This window comes from Pezoporus flaviventris, unplaced genomic scaffold (assembly GCF_033815535.1).
Source record: "Pezoporus flaviventris isolate CSIRO_AGI_PZ_B2104156 unplaced genomic scaffold, CSIRO_AGI_Pfla_v1 ptg000034l, whole genome shotgun sequence".
In the NCBI taxonomy this organism is placed as follows: domain Eukaryota; kingdom Metazoa; phylum Chordata; class Aves; order Psittaciformes; family Psittacidae; genus Pezoporus; species Pezoporus flaviventris.
Window position 1 is genome coordinate 2,530,375 of NW_026892582.1, and position 11,793 is coordinate 2,542,167.

At 46.4% G+C, this 11,793-nt stretch overlaps 2 protein-coding genes across 2 annotated transcripts in view; both read right to left on the bottom strand.

The window, feature by feature from the left end:
* Positions 1-11,793, bottom strand: part of ARHGAP44 (Rho GTPase activating protein 44) — a 239,099-nt gene that overhangs the window by 141,522 nt on the left and 85,784 nt on the right. The gene's annotated exons all lie outside the window — the stretch shown is intronic.
* Positions 114-11,793, bottom strand: part of RECQL5 (RecQ like helicase 5) — a 48,027-nt gene continuing 36,347 nt past the window's right edge. Inside the window, exons 9-20 of the mRNA XM_061461976.1 lie at positions 9,478-9,705; positions 7,726-7,825; positions 7,215-7,251; positions 6,397-6,455; positions 6,176-6,249; positions 5,630-5,723; positions 5,026-5,166; positions 3,925-4,589; positions 3,640-3,718; positions 2,415-2,666; positions 1,841-1,913; positions 114-1,717 (exon numbers count right to left, since the gene is read on the bottom strand). Of these exons, the coding sequence (XP_061317960.1) occupies positions 1,617-1,717; positions 1,841-1,913; positions 2,415-2,666; positions 3,640-3,718; positions 3,925-4,589; positions 5,026-5,166; positions 5,630-5,723; positions 6,176-6,249; positions 6,397-6,455; positions 7,215-7,251; positions 7,726-7,825; positions 9,478-9,705 (1,903 nt within the window). The 3' untranslated portion in view covers positions 114-1,616. The remainder of the gene's footprint in view (positions 1,718-1,840; positions 1,914-2,414; positions 2,667-3,639; positions 3,719-3,924; positions 4,590-5,025; positions 5,167-5,629; positions 5,724-6,175; positions 6,250-6,396; positions 6,456-7,214; positions 7,252-7,725; positions 7,826-9,477; positions 9,706-11,793) is intronic.

Here is an 11,793-nt window from a genome sequence, read left to right on the forward strand (position 1 = left end):
GTCATACAACTCCATGCCTCATTTAAAAGACAAAGCATTTCTGACAAGTTCACCCAGGCAGCAACTGAACTTCATAAGCACTGAACTGTGGAGAGATAGGAACCCCACTCAAATTCGCTGACAAACCAGGATTTTTCATGGGAAGGTAAACCAGAAACTAGCAGGCAACAGCTAAAAAACACTTGTATTGTGTAAAAGGCTTCTTGTAAAGCCCTTTGGCCTCCACTGACAAGAGCAAGCTGAAGATGAAAGTGACTTTGAGTTAAACATTTCCAGGTTCTCCCCTTGCTCCTAGCTGGAGAAGTCCTGCAGCAGTAAAGGGGTGGAGGCATCTGTGGGCACGCGCTTCCCATCCAGCCCCTCCCAGGCTTGCATTTATTAGCTGTCTGTTCAGATATGAAATGAGCTTTCATGTCTATGTTCAGAGCGATGACGTCCTAATGTATCTGAGACCAGTCCATATGATTGAGTGGTAACAAAAAGCTTCCAGGAAGAGTCCACAACAGCTCTAACACTGGTTTATTGTCAGTTCCACATGTAGCCTTCAGTACATTAAAAAAAAATACACCCATTGAGTACAGTGATCTAAAAGGCATTTGATGGCCTCTGAGGCTGCAGATTCCTCCAGCAGCACTAGTGCCTGAGGCCACCAACCTCTATGAGAATGGAACAAAAGCAGAACCCAGTAACAACTGAACAGAAAGAACCTGTGCCAGGGAATTGGGTTATTTCAAGCCCACTGATGCCCTAAAGTTCAGATTCTCATATAAATATAGCAGCAGACACACCATAGTGTCAATTTGAGGGCCACAGTGGTACCTTAACCAGTTGTAACAGCACCACTGCCTTCGGTATTGCAGACTGCAGGTGAGGCACAGGTAGCAAATATGGCTTTAGGGGTTACAAGCAAACGCTGGAAAAGTGTTGGCAACCTTGGTGCTACTATTGGAGAGGTTAATACTGAAAAAGCATCACCGCTTAATATTAAAGGGCAGGAAGAACTAGACAAAGTCAAAAAAGAGAAGTTCAGATTAAAAGAAAAAAGAAATTGAGTTTCTCCACCTTCAGCAAGTATACATTGCCTGTATGGGGGAAACAAAATGCTCCTCTCCTGTCCATCCAAGAACTCAATCATCAACTTTATCATTGGCAGCCCTGAGCAAAGCATGTGAACTTCTAGTATAAGGCTTCTACTGGCAACACTGGAATAAGAACTAAGGGATGGGGGAGCGGGAGAGGACCTATCTAGGAAGCAAGATGCCATCCGAAAGCAGAGTGCCTGTTGGAAAGTCTGAGCAAACTGCTGCATAGAGGTTGGAGACACTGCAGAACATCTGGGGTGGTTGCCCCTAACCTACACAACAGATGAGTAGTTCACACCTCTTAGCAAGGTGTGAGCAACCACTGGGCTTCAGCACCCCACTTACTGGAGAAACTCTCCACACGTCCACAGAAACTGGTTTCCTGGAACTGTGTGTCACTAAGATCAGAAGTGAGCAAAAATGCTGTTGGAAAAGCAAGCTCAGTTCTGTAAGTCCATGAAACCCTCCATGGGTGAGTTCTTCAAGCTCCCCTGGTCACACCACTGGAGGAGGGCAGCCAACGTGATCTGAGAGTCAGCTCCCGGAGCTCTGCAGCTCCTGCCAGTCTGTCTCACTCTCACACCTGACCCTTGTTTTGAAAAACTCCTTGATGAGTCTCTGTGCTTCCTCCTTCACTGCAAGAGAGGAAGCACCACCTTTAAGAAGATACTCAAGACATCTGCCCCTCTAAAGACTCTCATCCATTTGGCATCAGAAGAGACCAATATTCTTGGTGCTCTCCCCAGCTGCCAACTCACCAGTCTTGCGGGCTGGGTTCTGCTCTTCGGTCAGTAAGTGAGACAGGTGCCGAGCAAAGCCTTTGAACAGATCCTGCAGAATTGGGGCATAGCAGAAAGAAGACATCACAGTTACCTCATCAGACAGTTTCCTTTTGTCTTGCTGGCTGTTAGCAGAAACCACTCAGAGATTACGACTACAGGAGTGCTGCAAACACACCTGACCCTGCAGTGCTGAAGAAGCACATGGACTCACATGCTGCCTCCCCTAACACATCAAATAAACTACACCAGAACCGACTTTGATCTCTTGCCCCTTCACAGCTCGGAGCTCTTGAAAACAGGCCAGAGTTTAGAGTGAAAACATAAACAATCAAAACCAGGTGGAACCACCATGATACCACTCTAAATCCCACACAAACCCTTTCTTGGGGTGAGTTGCTGCATTCATGGAAACACATGCCAACATGTGATTTGGAAACGAAAATGTGGTGTTTAGATCATCTTTCCCTTCCTAGAGCCCCTTCCTAGAGCCCCAGATCACTAGGGAGATGCAGCCTCCTTCTGCTAAAGAGGGTCTTGAGCTGTGCCCTACCTTGGAAGCAAATTTGCCGTCCTTGTAGAATGGGGTCAAATATTTGACGACGATGTCTGCTGTCTCTTTGAGGGACATAGCCTTGGTCACTGCCTGTATGGTCCTGCTGGTTCCTTCTTTAGCACACTGCAATAAGTTTGGATCAAAAGTCACCTTCTTCTTTGTTAGACCAACACTTCTGCTTTCTGGCTGGGACAGAATTGAAGATTTTGCAGCTGTCCGTAGCAGCTTTGTTGCAGGAATTTCTATATCCTGGAGATGGGACAGAAGAAAACCAAACCCATTAATTCCTGTGGCAGCATTACATTTCCAAGCAGCCACTACCTGCCAAGAACAGCAGCATCCTACAGCCTCTTCCTACAGTGATTACCATGCAGGTATCTCTGTAACCCATTTTGCTGCCCAGACATGATACACTATTTCTCACACAAAGGGACTTTGAGAAAAGGTCTTAGAACTACCCTGTGCTCTTATTACGGAGCTCACTGCTAGACCTGTCCTACATGGGAAAAATGGACAGGAAACAAATTCCCAGGATGTCTGCTGAAAATACACCCTGTGGGAAGAGCCAGCCACTTCAGGAGTGCCACACTCCTGTTCAGTCTGAGGCATTCTCAGATGCCAAATGCAGAACCAGAGACTGAATGCAAGGAAGGCTGTGAGCATGGTTCACTTCTGAGTGGTCCTATGTGTCACTGGCATGGGGTTACCTTGATTTGACAAAGCAGCTTGCTAGAGCACCTCTGCTATGGACACAGGCTGACAGCTGGGCTTGTTCAGCCTGGAGAAGAGAAGGCTCCTTAAGGGGAGACCTTAAAGCAGCTGCAGTGCCTAAAGGGGAAAACTGGAGAGGGGCTTTGGAAAGGGCCTGTAGGGACAGGCCAAGGGGAATGGCTTTAACCTGCCAGAGGGGAGACTGAGATGAGCTCTTAGGCAGAAGCTCTTCCCTGTGAGGGTGCTGAGGCGCTGGCACAGGGTGCCCAGAGAAGCTGTGGCTGCCCCATCCCTGGCAGTGTTCAAGGCCAGTTTGGACACAGGGGCTTGGAGCAAGCTGCTCTAGTGGAAGGTATCCCTGCCTGTGGCAGGGGTTGGAGCTGGATAAGCTTTAAGGTCCCTTCCAACACAAACCAGTCTTGGAGACTCTGATTCTATGACTCCCAGAGAGAAACTTGGCACAAGGTAGGTAGAAAAAATTAAAAGAAATTAGCACCCATTAAAGTCTTACCTCATCTGATCCTGGTCGCTTCCTACTCTCACTTTCCTCAGCAAAAGTTAGCTCAGTTTCTGTGACATTTTCATCAGCACTAGTGGAAAGAGTGGAGAGAAGGACAATTTTAATCATTCCACAGTGAACATATGACTGCATTTGCTGTTGGTGGCCACGAGACTCTCCATGGTAAAGCACGAGTCTTCCTCACCAGCCTCAAGATCTACAGACAGCACAGGGCTGGTGGGACTCTGCAGCTTATTAACAGGGCAACAATAAGGAGCACAGAAGTAGAGATGTTACCTGGGTTTCACATCAGTTTCTTCCTGAAGGATCTCAGATTCATCAGCCTGAGGGGTCTTGAAATCCTGTTCTCTCTCAGTCAGTGCTACTTGTGCCTCTTCCAGTTCTTCACTCTCTGCCTGGGGTTGTCCAATCACATCTTCTCCAGAGACACCTTTGTTTTCCTGAGGTGCTGGTTTCTCTTGACACATGCTTTGAGAAGAAACCTGAGGTAGTGTGCTTGCAGAACAGCCACCTTCCTTTGCTGAGCTGCAGCTTTTGGCTTTAAACCCACCTTTGCGGAGGGAGAAGAATTTGGAAATATCCTGTGATTCTTTTTTAGCTGCTTCTGTGAGCATTTGCTGCTTTTTGCTACGTTTGGACTTCTTATTAGGGCCCCTCAAAAGGGCAGCTTTTGTGTCTGGATTGGGTTGCTGCTCCTTCTTTTCAGGATGGAGTACTTCCACCCCAGCACTCTCACACATTGCTATTTCTTTCTTCTGGAGAACAGGGCTCCTGGTGTCCAGCTCCAGACTGGAGTTACTGTTGTCTTGTCCATTTGGACAGTCTGCTTCTTTTTTGTCAGGCTTTGCATCACTCTTCTCCTGGATCTTCAGCAGTTCAGAAGCTGTCTGGAACAAACTGGATTTCCTTGGAAATCCTGCTCCCACACGCTTGGGTTTGAACTAGGGAGAAAGGAGGAAGAAATTTTGGACGTGAGAGCATTAAGGAAGCCCTGCGTGCAAAACCCTTTAGGAGCTAAGTTTCTGTACACAACGCACCAGTGTTACAGCCATAAGCTGAGGAAGGCTCTAAAAAACGAGTCATCATCTTAACCATTCCCTGAGACATCTGGGACATGGATTAGGTTAAAGTCTTAGGCCCTAAGTCATTCCCACAGTAAGGAAACAGCATCCTTGTTTAGAGCAAGATGAGAAAAACTTCTTTTACAAATGACCTGGACATAAATTCTATTCACTAATAGGAACCAGCATGACTCATTGATCTCACTCCAAAACCAAAGGACAGAGAGGGAAAGTAATTGCAATAGAAATAGACAGCTATGGCTGTGATAGACAAAGATCCCATTCTCTCCTTGTCTGTTCATATGTACTCACTCACTGAGTAAACCTGGGATGCAGGGAGGAAGTCCTCTTCTGCTGCAGACTCAGATTTTGTTTCCAAGCTGCTCTTGCTACCAGTTGCAGACCCAAAGACTGAGAACAACTCTCCTTGTTTTGAGGCTTTGTTGATTTCTGCTACCTGAAAACAGAAATATCCTCTAGTGGCCAGAAATATTAACATGTTCCTGCCTTTGTACACACTAAAAGCCACGGTGACAAAATAAATGTCTCCTCTGGAGAGACACCTATCTCAAGAACAGAAATGTCTTCAACGAGACTTATGGCAACCAGCTGACCTAACCCAAGGTTCCCCTACTGTCAGCTACAGCCTGAAGAACTCCCCATTCTCCTTATTCCTAGCCCTAGAAGATATCTGGGTAAACTTGCACTGGTATATAGGTTTCCAGAGCCTGTGAAACCAACAAAGGTGTAAAACCAACATGATTCTGGGCCCTCCTGGAAACAAAATAAAGAAAGATTTGGAAGACATCCAAGGCAAAGCAAAGCTTCTCCTTCATCCTTCCCCTACAAGCTCTATCCAATATCCCCTCAAGCAGAGGCCACACCACATTCAAGGAACAACTGCAGATGATGGGCACTACCTTCTTCAGCACAGTTGCCTTGTATGAGTTCGCCATTTTACTGGTTCGGAAAGCTTCATACTCCAGCTCCACGGCACAGGCGTGAGGGTCTGACCTGTAACACAGGCTAGGGTGATTTCTGGCAAGACACACTTCTAGATTTGCAAAGGGAACACTTATGGTTAAGCACCTCCCAGGCATCACAAAACAGACTCTCTCCGGTGCAAGAACAAGTGATAACTTCCAAGTAAATCCTAAGGAATGGGGCAGTGAATTGCTGGAGAATGGAAAGAGTGTTGAAATCACTTTTAAATCTAAGTCTTGTCCAGTTGCTCAGTTTGAGAAGTACATTAACCCCATCTTGTGGGACAGGGAAGAATTGCGACTTCTAGGATCAAGCTGATCTAGCAGAATCAGACACAGGAATCCTCATAGCTGTTAAGTGAATCTACATTCTTGGACCAAACAATTTAAATGACATTCCCTGAGAATGGTAATGCTGCTGAGGGAAGATTAGGCCCTGTATTAAGGGATTCAACATGCTACCCCTTTTCTTTTGTCTCATACCCTTCTCCTGCTGCTGGAACCTTTTGATTGGTGCTCAAAGCTTCTTCCAGCATCTTCAAGCAGTGCTCCCGTCCCTAGGAAACACAGGATACTGAGTCATGCTCTACAGAGATCATAGTGCCCCTTGGACTTCCATCCCTGAAGGAGTAAGAAGAGGGCAGGCAGAATCTTTCTTGTTCTTTGCAAGTCAACAGGACTGAATGCAAACCAGCCTTTCTTACCTTCACTGTGAGCTTAGAGATTCTCCTGCTGATGGCATCCTTCAAGGGACAGTCTGCACCTATCACAGAAGAGATATTTGTCATAGCAGGGCTGGGGCTGGTGGAGAACATCTCAGCTGTCACTGAGGGGTACCTGTCTAGCACTGCTCCACATGCTCCTCCCTGCACAGGTACCCCAAGGATGACTGCAGTCACCTTTGTTACCTGAAGGAGCGACAAACTCCAAAAGAGTAGGCAGAAGCCACAGTAAGATTTTCCTCTCTGGATGAGAATGTCTCTCTTGCTAGTTTATGACTAACAGTTTTCCAAAACTTCCCCATCTCAGGAAACCCTTTCTCAAGAAATCACAGCTCTCAGGAAACTCAACCCTTTTCCACTCCCCACAATAACAACAACAACAACAAAGAGGCTGAACAGAGTAACATGAACTACCATGTAACATGTTCATGTTACTAGACAGGGCTTCATGTAGCACAGTTACAAAGGGATCAGGTTTTCAGCAGTTTCCTTACAGCCCAGTTGGATGCTGCTGCATAACCCATGCAGAAACAGCCTACAAAGTCAGTTTACACAGAGTTTTCCTGCTCTCTTGCTTATTTTGAAAAGTTGTTTAGAAAGATGCATTCCATATCTTCACCCCAACCAAAGCTAAGCTCTGATCCATCTCCTCCAGCCAAGCTTCCACAGCCAAATGTCCAGCCTCTGTGCCTAGGGACTGATATCTCCAGTGTTGATGCTGTATGGATTACATGCAGCTGCAAAATACAAGACTTTCTTCTCCCAAAGAAAACCCATGATAAATCAAGGAAGATACTTACTTGGAGGAACAAAATCTTCCTTTTCTGGTTCTTTGCCCTGGAAGAAAACAAAGATCAGTCAAACATTTCCATTCCTGCAATACACATGGAGGTCTAGAAGCAGCTACAGGGAAAACTAATGCTGAAGTTACAAAGGTACTGAAAAGGCACCAAAATGGGGGAAAGAAGACAATGAGAATGAAAGCCAAAAAGCTCACGTTTGCTATAGGAAAGAGCTGTGCAAGAGAAGCTGAGTGGGAAAATCTAATATTAGAGGAATTAAAGACAACAGGACCCTCTTGATTAGCACTGCAGAGAAAACCAGTACATGAATAAGCTGTGTTTCTTCATATTATAGGACTGACGCAGAACATGGAGAACACAGCAAAAGCAGAGGTACTAGAAGTAAAAACCAAAAAGCAACAGCAACATGCAATAATTTAGTTTCATTAGTGCCAGGAAGCCTTTATGTCTGTAAGACAAGCTCACAGCAAACACTCCAGAAATCTCTTACAAGGGGACCCGAACTCACTCTGCGCAGACTCATCTGCTTTCTGTAGAAGCTGTTCCACTCCCGTTTCCGACTCTCTTCATTGGCTTCATCCGCATTCCCACTGCTTTCTTCATCATATCTAGATAAGGCAGGAAAAGAAGAGGAATAGACATTTCTGTAGGTGCAGTATTAACTAGGGGACAGGCCTAAAAAGCCAAGGTCACTTTTTACAGTATTTACAAAAGATGATTACAAAAGTCTTAGCTTTTAGTTTCACTAACACCCCTCAAGCTGGACAGCAGTGAGCATCCTCCAAAAATTCATGGGACTTGTTAATCCTGTGAACTAGTAAGCAGCAGCATGAACTAGCAGCATATGACTAGTGTTCTGAGAATGGAGGGTTCCATCCATTTCAGAAGCTCTGCCAGATTCTCTCATGGGGAGAATGCCCAAGGTCACTGCCTTGTGTCACTTACTCCAGCCGTCAGTCACTACTGCCCCTGGAGCAGAAATGGCAGAAAGGGCAAAGCAGCCTCAGCTGTTCACAAACTGTTACAGAATCACACAATGGTTTGGGTTGAAGGGACCTTAAAACTCATCCAGTTCTAACCCCTGCCATGGGCAGGGACACCTTCCACTAGAGCAGCTTGCTCCAAGCCCCGTCCAACCTGGCCTTGAACACTGCCAGGGATGGGGCAGCCACAGCTTCTCTGGGCACCCTGTGCCAGTAATTAAATGTTGTGGTATTGTTGTATCAAATGAAATCGCATCACTGATATACAGAAATGCAGCTGGTGAGTCTCACCAGATGTAGCCCAAGTATTTACTGCTTTCCACAGCTGTCACAGCCAAAACTGACAGTTATTACAAATCAGAGCTTGAAGACTATTGACTATTACAACTTCCAAGGCAGAGCTACAATCAAGTTATGGAGAGGTTCAATAAGTCAAGTGGCAGAGAGCTCTACAACAGCATTGGCCATGTCTTCTCAGGTCCTGAGATCAAACTTAGGTCACAAGGACACCAGTTCCCTCTGACTCAGCTGGACTTGCCTGAAGACCAAAGCTCCCAGGCTCAAGCTGTAAAAGGTAAAGCAGGGGCCAGGCCAGTCAGCAGTGATGCACATCCAGCAGAGCTCCCCAGGCAGTGCAGGCAGCCAAGGTTGAATCCTGACAGAGCTGCACCTTTGCTGCAACTCAGCCAGAGAACAAGGAGGAAGAGAAGTTGCCATCTCCACGCTGCCAAGTGTTTTACAGAATTTATCATGTTTCCCACTGTACATCTTCCTTTTGCTGTCAGCCTGATACTGAAACACTAAAATTTAGCAGCTGACACTGGCACTCCATTATATGCTCTGTGGTGACCAAGTCCTGTCAGTGTCCCCTAGCTTGCTGGCCCACAGACAGAAATGAAGTCTGGACCATGTCATACTTTGCTGTCACATTGGTCTCAATTCAAACAGTTTTGGTCCTTGTGACTGTGAACAGGCTGAGCTCACTTACTGCTTTCCAAAAATGTCAGGCTAGTTTCTTGAACAAATTACATTCTGCAGGGTACTTCTTAGGTCAGTCAGAACAGCTTTTGACTCTCTGGGACATGAATGTGCTTCAGGCTGCCAAAGTGTGTGGAAAATTAAATTCCAGCTCCTGCTGCCAGGAAGTTAGAGGAAAATACCAACACACAGAAACATGTGCTGAAAATAGGAATGGCTGGACCTGCAGCTGGGAGAGAATCTCTGCCCTCCCAGCAGATAGCTCCTATGAGCTGAGTTTGAAGCAGCCAAGTACAGACCTGCTAAAACCTCTGCAACCTCTTCTTCCGCCTTCATACAGTTCTGGGTCATAGCCCTCCCAAGAGGAGCTTGTGGGCCCAATGCAGGTTCTGCTCCAGCTGTTGCTGCACCGCTCCAGTGACTCCCATTGTCTTTTCACTGCTGCTGGGTTCTTGCAGTAGTCACAGCACTTGTTACAAGGAGGGGTGACATCCCCAAAGTACTTTGCTATGGCAGCATGGCGACATCTGGGAAACAAAAGGGAAAATGAGCTGTCAATTATTTTTATTGACAAGAACTCCACCCTCCAAATACAAGGTGTCTTTTGATAAAGACTTGAGGTTTGTCTGGTTTGGTTTGGGTTTTTTTTGCAGAGAATGCCTGTTCCAGCAGGAATCACAGGGATTAAGTTCTGGAGCAGAATTGGGGTTCTCTTCCTGGCAAGTTGCTTAAGGTCTCTCTGCGTCCACTTCCCCACATATAGAACAAACAGAGCTGTCAATCTCTTCTGCTAAATGATTTCAGATCTTTGAGATCTGCAAAAGGCATGATAAAATATGCAGTTATTAATTCTGCATTGTTGGCCACATATATTCCATGTCCAGTGGTGCTAGGATAAACGTGTAAAGGAGCCCTGTTGATCCTTACACCTCAGAGTTGAGAGGATGTCTATGTATTTCCACATTGGAGAGCTTCTAATTTTATTGCTTCTGGTTTGAAGTTGAACAAATCTACATTTGAAGAAACAGGAACGTAAATTAAGTCACAGAAAGAGAGTCCAGACTGAGCTGCCAAGGAAGCACTGTTCAGATAACACAGCCTGGGTCTCAACCCACTAACACATGCCTCAGAGCTGCAGCCTCTGGGGTTGAGCCCTGCAGGGCTGGAACCCTGCATCCAGGAAAACCAGTCCATTTGCTCAGGCAGTATTGCACAACCAGCTCGACCAGCCTTAGCAAAGTAGGCATGTGAAGATGATTACATTCTTCCAGGAATCTTCAAAAGATTTCTGGCAGCCATCAGTGCTTTTGGGTATGTAAAAAAGAGTTTGGTGACAGAGATATGCTCATTAGAATACAGGCAGAAAGTCATTTCTCCTCTAATACAATCCCTGACTTAAACCAGTGAAGACACTGATTTCACAATGTGAAGAACCACCCAGCACTTACTTGTTTTTCTTGTTTTAAGAAAGCGGGCAGAATTTGGAGGCGCTTTTTAAAACTTGGGCTTCATAGCAGAAGTGGCAGTTGTCTATTAAAATGCTGGTATTAGATACACAGAAACACTTCATAAGGCATTTAGAGATCAAGCCCTGCAGCCAAGCAGCAGCAACAGGTATTTTAGAAGAGAATTTTTTTTACTTCAGGGAAGAACAAAATGGAGATTTTTCTCCTTCCCAAGGAGTGCCCTAGCTGGATTACCAAATTCATCTGCAAAAAGTGGGTCACACAGGGGAAAAGTAAGAGTAAGCACTTCATTTATTCTTATTATAAACCCTTTAAGGCGTGTCTGAACACACCAGAGATCTAACAAATGCAGTTTGTTTCTTAACTTGTGTGCATGTGTGTGGCTGGGGGCAGCACAACTGTAGTTCTCCCAGAGCCTCACAGAACAACCCTGCCAGGGCCTGCAGCTCGCATCCGCATGGGCCTGGAGGATCACTCACCAGCCCAGAGGAGGTGAAGCAGCAAAGCAGCAGGTCACAGACTGCTGCCGCCAGGCTGGAGTGTGCAGGGCCTGGCACTGCTCAGGTAAGGAGGGCTGCAGCAGCGTGGCATGGTCTGGGGCACTGAATGTCTGGACAAAGCTGGCTTTATGTCCCCATGCGGAGCTGTGCTGACTCGCTCTCGCCTGGCACTCAAAGAGCTCCTTTCACATGGTGGGGAGGGGTGGGGGGACCGGGATGGGGACAACACATTTGATGCCCTTGTTCTGTCTTTCCAAAAGAGCTACTGGTGCTGCCTGTCCTGCCAGTGCAACGTGACTATAGAAATATCAGCAAGCTGCAAGACAGCTTTTTGTTTCCCCCAAAGAAACCAGGCAAGCATTCTCATTAGACCACATCTCTCACATGCACTGATCTGTATTAGAAATAACTGAGGCATACAGTAATGGTCAAGCACTCTCCTCACCCCTGTAGCCTCCTCACCAGCCTGGGGAGGGACATCCACACACTCCCCCCTCCTTAATGCAAACAAAAGATGCCCCAAGCAAGGCTTTCATGGGAGCACAGATCAGCCCTGAAGTCACTGGAATTCAGACCTCCAGTTTCTAACCCATCAGGCTTGTAAAGCCAAGCCCTTTCCATCCCACCTCCTGTAACTGCCTGTATCTTC